Raw genomic sequence first — 7,155 nt, 5'->3', positions numbered from 1 at the left:
AGAATTGTTAGAATGTCAGTGTTAATATTTTGCCACCATTTCCCAGATATTTACTGCTTTAAGCCATTTTTTAGCTAAAGATTTAAAAACTCTTTGAGTCTGGGAACATCATCATCATCATCGTTTAACGTCCGCTTTCCATGCTAGCATGGGTTGGACGATTTGACTGAGGACTGGTGAAACCAGATGGCTACACCAGGCTCCAATCTGATTTGGCAGAGTTTCTACAGCTGGATGCCCTTCCTAACGCCAACCACTCAGAGAGTGTAGTGGGTGCTTTTACGTATCACCCGCACGAAGGCCAGTAAGGGGACAATCAAAACACTGGCATCGAAAAGAAACTGTCTGAATTCCATAGTATTTACAGTTGGGATAGATTTCTTGTTTGGATTAGTCTGGATTTAGATTAGTGATTCTGAATTAGTTTTTTTTTCCTATGACCCCCCCCCCCTTCATTCCTATTACATTCTACTGGACTCTCATAAGCATTTGGTGTTTTTAAAAAAACGTCTATTTTTATAATTATTATTAGGAATTAAAAAAATTATTTAGTGCATTGTGAAAGATTAACCAATTTATTGCACATAACAAAATCTCAGGTGGACCCCAAAGGGTCATATGAACCCTGGTTGAGAAACTATGTATTAATGTATTTGGTTGAGTTCTGCTTGGCCAAATCTTCCTTTATTTTGTTGACATTAAAAGCCACTTAATATAGATCAGTTTTGATGCTTATTTATATAACAAATGGGAAATTCCAAAATGCCTATGTGTTAATTACAACTTCACAGTTTTAACTTTATCATCATCATACCTTTGTCTCATTAAACTGTTTTATTTATTTCATTCTGCTTGAGTCAACTTCCAGTCTCGTTCTTCCTCTTTTAATTGACTTCTGTTTTATTGAAAGGCTGCCTCAAATCTTTACAATTCACTTCCCGTATGTTTTTTCTGAAATAAAAAATATCTGTTAGTTTTCTTATGTTGTTTTGTCCAGATTCACATTTTTGTTGTTTAATTTCTAGAGTTTAGACTTATTTTACAATTCAAATGACTCATTAAAAACAGTTTACTTTTGAGTGAATTTCTTCTGTATTGGCTATTGTTTGGCGATCTGTTTAATTTCCTCAAATTTCCTTTCTCTGTTGTAATTTTTGTTGCTAATTTCTACCAGGGTTCATCTGCCTTCAAAAAATTAGGATGAAGTGAATGAATGGATAAACTTTTAGTGGCATCAAAGTTTAGTTAAATTATCTTTAAAATAGCCATTTGTAATGACTTTATAAAGTGATGAATTAGCAGCACAATGAACAAAATACTGCACATTTCTTCTAGCTCTTTATATTCTCAAGTACCAGAAATTTCTTGGGTACAATTTTGTTTTTCAACCCTTTGAGGGTTGATAGTCAAAGTACCAGTCATGTACTAGGGATCAGTGTAAATGACTAACCTTCTCCTTGCTGGAAATCTGATTTTGGTCTCTTATACGCCATTGGAACTGGGTGACCTTCTTTAGGAGTTGAACCAGAGATAAATTCATTTCCTGTTCTTCATTTCACTTAAAGATTAGTGGTAAGAAAACTTCCTCAAGCAAGTGTTTTGGCCCTTAACTTAACGTTTTAAGGGGGTCCAGGCTACATCCAGGTCATGACTCCTGGGTACTTTCCTGCCAATGTTAGCTTCTTGGATATTAGATTTGTACATTTTAACTTCTTGGAGATTTCATCTAATTGTAACTCTTCTCTATTGACTAGGCTTTCAAACTTAGAAGAAATTATGCTGGTTGCCATGTTGCATTGTTTGCTTTTTTTTATAAAGAAATTAAACTGGTAACCACTAAAAAATGAAGATAATCCATACATTTTTCTTTCTTTTTTTCTTTCAGATAAGAATTCTATTCAAGTGGAAAGATGCTTTTGATAAAGAATCTTTTTTTTCCGGTCGGAGAACACTGGGTAAGTAATTAAATCCATTGCTAATCTCTTAATCCAGCATTCACAAGGCCTGATTCTTAAATGATATTTCAAATGCCTCCTATTGCAAGTGGAGACAGTTGCAGGGAAATTGTTACTACAAAATCTCAACAGGGTATCACAGGTTGTATGGCATACCATTGCTTTTTACTTGTTTCAGTCTTTAGACTATGGCCATGCTGGGGTACTGCCTTGAGAAGAATGAATCAATGCCAGGATTTATTTATAACCCTGACACTTTATTGGTCCTTTTTTTTTGCCAAAATTACAGGGATGTAAACACACCAACACCGGTTATCAAGTGGTGGCGACACACACACACACACACACACACACACACACACACACACACACACACACACACTCATGATGTGCTTCTTTCAGTTCCCATCTGCCAAATTCACTCAAAGCTTTGGTTGGCACAAGGCTATAGTAGAAAACACTTGCCCATGGTGTCATGCAGTGGGACTGAACCCGGAACTATGTGGTTAGGAAGCAAACTTCTTGCCATGCCACATGACTTGAGGTATGGGAATGTCTTCCTTTCTAAGTACTTCCTTTACTTTCATTGTCAGAAATAGAAACTAATCTTGGGATTTTAAAGTAAGCTTTAAATTATGAGCAGGGTTCCTTATGCTTTTACATCAGTCCAAAATTTGGGCAAACATTGTGATCTAGCAATACGTATACCTTTTGGCAGGAGTAAGATGACAAAGCCTTCAATTCTAGGATGGCCGTGTAGGCTTGTGGTCCAAAATACCTCAGAGGGCTGAAAGCTATGGGTGATCTTAAAGCATTAACCTGATAAGTGTGTGTGTAATTCCATAGCAATGTAACAACAGTAATACCCTGATTTAAAGCCAGCAAAGCAACCTATTCACGGACGATTGTCTTGCTAGAAATAGCAGCCAAATTACCCTCAAATTACATGTTATCTTGAAATGAACATTGAATGACGTAATTCTGGATGCTCTCTGATCTTTCGTCTGCCCAGTGAGGGCACACCTCAGCTAAACCACAACCGTTGCTTCCTATTAACAATTGTGTTTCTCGTGTATTGGTTTGAATTATTCTGGTCAAAGAGTCTTTTTTTTCTTTCTTCTTTGTTTTTAGGTGTTGTTTCTGGAATGTATGAGAAAGTCTGCATGTTGTTCAACATTGCTGCCTTACAAAGTCAAATTGCTGCCTCTCAGAACCATGATACTGATGAAGGACTTAAACTTTCAGTCAAATTATTTCAAGTAAGATTATTTGTTTGAACAAAATAAAACTGAAGACGTATTTAATTAATTTTTCTAAACTCCTCTTTTGTTTCCATGTGTAGCGACACGAGTCATAATAATAAACTTTTATCGGCAAGTAATATGACGTAATGGTCATGTTGCCCGAATATGTATAATTGTTCGTTTCCCATTGGTTAAAATTACTGCCCATATTTGGATTCTAAACTTTCGTCAAAGAGAAGTCTTTCATGAAATACGGTTCTTAGAATTCAGGTTTGAGAAGTTATGAAAACCCTGATTTTTGGGAAATTAATCAGTGATCATTGGTTGTCACTTGACTCCACAACACTCACTCCTTTGAGATATTGGCTATTGTTATGCCATATCTATTACTTAATTCAACAAGACTATTTTGAATTGTTGTGTAAAACTCTAGTAGCTTAGTATGGAAGAATTAGCTAGTATAAATTTTATGTCATAACTCTCTACGACAATTTTCTTTGACTTCTAAAATGTACTGTAAATATTAAATGTACATAAATAAACTAATTTAGTAAACACTTTCTCTTTCTTCATTTTCTTCAACCTGTTAATGAGATGCAAACATTTTTGTAGAATTTACTGGGAATATTTTATGGTGGCACTGGTACTTGAGAGATTTTCCTAACTTCGCAAAGTCGAAAGAATCTTCTTCACCTGATGTCCTTTTATTTGCCACTCACTTTGTTGTGAGTGTACTTACTACTTGGTGTATTCCATTGTGGCACCAGTATCAGAGAGGTTACCTTGTCTCCTGCAACACTATAAGAGTCCTCTCTGTTTGTTCAAAGCAATGTGACCCGGAGGGTGAATGAAAAATAGAGAATAACGAGTAAACCAGGATGAGAGGGTAAAAGGAGGAGGAGAGAAACAGGATGATAGGAGGAGTAATGGAAGAAAGATAGTGATAGACAGTTTATTGTAGTAAGGAGGTTCAATAGAAAACATCATGAATGGGTATATTAGAGGAAGAGTGAGGGGGAGGAGATGGTGATTATATTTGTGAATGTCAACTTGCCTAAGGTTTGAACTCAAAAGCTTTATATTTTACTACAATATTGTATATTACTTCAGTATTACTGTATATTGCAGTAGTTTAACTTATTAAATATCACTAATTTCCAAACAGTAATATTTATCCCCACTTAAAAGTGGATGTTGTGTTGGAACACAAAATACTGCATTATTTATTCTGAGGGAACCTCTCGTGTAGACTTTTGGTGCATATAAGCACTTGTGTTTCTACCATTAGCAGGAGATAATTGTCTGCTACTGCCACCGGAACTAAGAGATCACATGATTTCGACCTTCCTTGGCCTTGTCAATGATAGATATCTGCAGTTAGAGATAACAATGATATGTGTATGTATATATATATGTATGTATGTATAAAATCTCAGTGTCTATTCAGGCATTGGGTCACAACATTTTGGTATTAATACTGCTTGTGTCATTAATTATTACTAATTTTTGTTATTAGCAATCAGCTGGTATATTCGGACACTTGAAAGATATTGTATTGTCCCACACTCAACAAGAACCCACACCTGACTTGAATCCAGAGACATTAGCTGCTATAAGTGCTCTCATGTTAGCACAAGCTCAAGAGGCTTTCTACAGGAAAGCGACATCTGGTGAGTTGAATGCAAAAATTTACAATTTGTAATGAATTTGATTTTGAAAGAAAATGCAACTGTTAACCCCTTTAGTCCCACTGTCCTATAAATAGGACACTAAATAAGCTATAACACATTGCCTCAGTGTCCTATTTATAGGACACCGAGTATTTTCATTTCCACTCGACGTAAAGGAATTTTAATACTCTTTTATTCTTTTACTTGTTTGTCATTTAACTGTGGCCATGCTGGAGCACCACCTTTAGTCGAACAAATCGACCCCAGGACTTATTCTTTGGAAGCCTAGTACTTATTCTATCGGTCTCTTTTGCCGAACCGCCAAGTTACGGGGATGTAAACACACCAGCATCGGTTGTCAAGCGATGTTGGGAGGACAAACACAGGCACGCAAACATATACACACACATACATATATATACTATGGGCTTCTTTCAGTTTCCATCTTCCAAATCCACTCACAAGGCTTTGGTCGGCCAGAGGCTATAGTAGAAGACACTTGCCCAAGGTGCCATGCAGTGGGACTGAAACTGGAACCATGTGGTTGGTAAGCAAGCTACTTACCACACAGCCACTCCTACGCCTAATTAATTTTTTCATTTTAACTTGTTTCCAATCATCTTAAAAATTTTAAAGTAATATTCAGAAATTTAAGTATCTGGGACCTTAATGGGTTAAACACCAAAATTAAATTTTTGTTTCACTGTCTTTTATTGTTTTTCTTCATCCAGAGAATATGAATGACGGCATGGTTGCTAAACTTGCTTTACAATCTTCTGATCTTTATGCTGATGCTATGAAGCTTTTACAACTCCCGTCCATTAGAGAATTGTGGCCGAGGGTAAGTTTCCGTATAATATACTGTGAAATAGCTTGAAAAGATGACTTGTAAAATGATTCTGTATGTTTTAATAGCTCAGTCTATTATCACGTGATCAGGTAATCAACCAGACTATTGGATGCTGTTATGCATCGCTGGTCACAATGCGCTTTGCATCGTCTTAGCTTTGAATGATATCACCTGGCAAGCAGGCCAAAACCACCCCCTGGTTGTGGGGAGGGAGGCTAGTCCTTTGCAGGGGTCACCCATTTACAGCTGAATGAACTGGGGCAAACTAAAATGAAATGTTTTATTCAAGAACACAACGCTTTGTTTGGTCTGGGAACTGAACCTACAATCTAGCAATCATTAGTGCAGCATCTTAACCACTGGGCCATGCACCTTCACATCAGTCAATCATAAAAATCTAAAGTATTTTCATATCTATACATCTGCTGAACTGAATAAATTTTTGCCAATTAAGAGAACTTAACAAGACTTTTCTTCTTTTTTTTAACTGAACTAGGATTGGATCCCTGCTACCGTTATGAAACAGGCAGCATTTCATGCATTGGCTGAATATCACCAGAGCATTGTGGCTCAAAAGAAGAAGAGCTATGGGGAAGAAATTGCCCGATTACAAGTAAGTAATTGAAATTTAGGTCAACAAGATTAAGCTTTTTTTTTTTTTTTTTTTTTTTTTCTGCCTGACCAATTTTGTATGTTTGCCTGGAGAAATCTGCAGCATTGCATTTCACTTTTGCTTGTTTATCATCATCATCATCATTTAACATGCGTTTTCCATGCTGGCATGAGTTGGATGGTTTGGCTAAAAACTTGTAAGCTGCCCCAAGTTCCAATCCAATTTGGCAAGATTTCTGTGAATGGATGCCCATCCTAATGCCAACAACTCCAATAGTGTAGTGGGTGCTTCTTACGTCCCATCAGCACAAGTGCCAATTATGTAACATCAGCATCGACCATAACTATAACTGCCTCTGTGAGGCCCAATGTTTGAAGGGTGGCTTTTACATGCTACTGGTATGGGTGCCAGTAAAGTGACACTGGCATTGGCCACGACTAAAATTTCATTTGGCTTGACTGGTCTTCTCAAGCACAGCAGTCTCCAGTCACCTGTCATCACCTCTCTGAGGCCCAATGTTTAACCCTTTCGTTACCATATTTCTAACCAAATTACACCCCTTATGTGTTTCAATTAATTTCTAACATAATCATAAATTTAGGCTGGTTTCATTAAACAACTCTAACTTTTTTATTTATCAACATATTAATGTGATTTTTGGAAGATAAATTAACGAAAGGTTCTCAACCAATTCTATACCAAAATTTTTGTCACAAAGTGACTTTAATTACAGGTAAATTCAACAAAATATAAAATTATTTAAATTTTTGTTCAAACATCGCTATAGAAAATGGGTTATTAGCTAATATTCAATTGGGTATAC

General features: G+C 36.4%; 1 protein-coding gene across 1 annotated transcript in view; it reads left to right on the top strand.

Moving 5' to 3' along the window:
- LOC106873542 (programmed cell death 6-interacting protein) overlaps positions 1 to 7,155 on the top strand; it is a gene marked incomplete at its 3' end in the record, with an annotated part of 75,817 nt that overhangs the window by 60,370 nt on the left and 8,292 nt on the right. The window contains exons 3-7 of the mRNA XM_052968412.1: positions 1,886 to 1,955; positions 3,087 to 3,214; positions 4,716 to 4,869; positions 5,601 to 5,710; positions 6,216 to 6,332. Of these exons, the coding sequence (XP_052824372.1) occupies positions 1,886 to 1,955; positions 3,087 to 3,214; positions 4,716 to 4,869; positions 5,601 to 5,710; positions 6,216 to 6,332 (579 nt within the window). The remainder of the gene's footprint in view (positions 1 to 1,885; positions 1,956 to 3,086; positions 3,215 to 4,715; positions 4,870 to 5,600; positions 5,711 to 6,215; positions 6,333 to 7,155) is intronic.

Source organism: Octopus bimaculoides, chromosome 6, assembly GCF_001194135.2.
Source record: "Octopus bimaculoides isolate UCB-OBI-ISO-001 chromosome 6, ASM119413v2, whole genome shotgun sequence".
NCBI classification, from domain to species: domain Eukaryota; kingdom Metazoa; phylum Mollusca; class Cephalopoda; order Octopoda; family Octopodidae; genus Octopus; species Octopus bimaculoides.
Note: the sequence above shows the minus strand (reverse complement) of the source record. Positions and strands in the feature narration are given on the sequence as shown.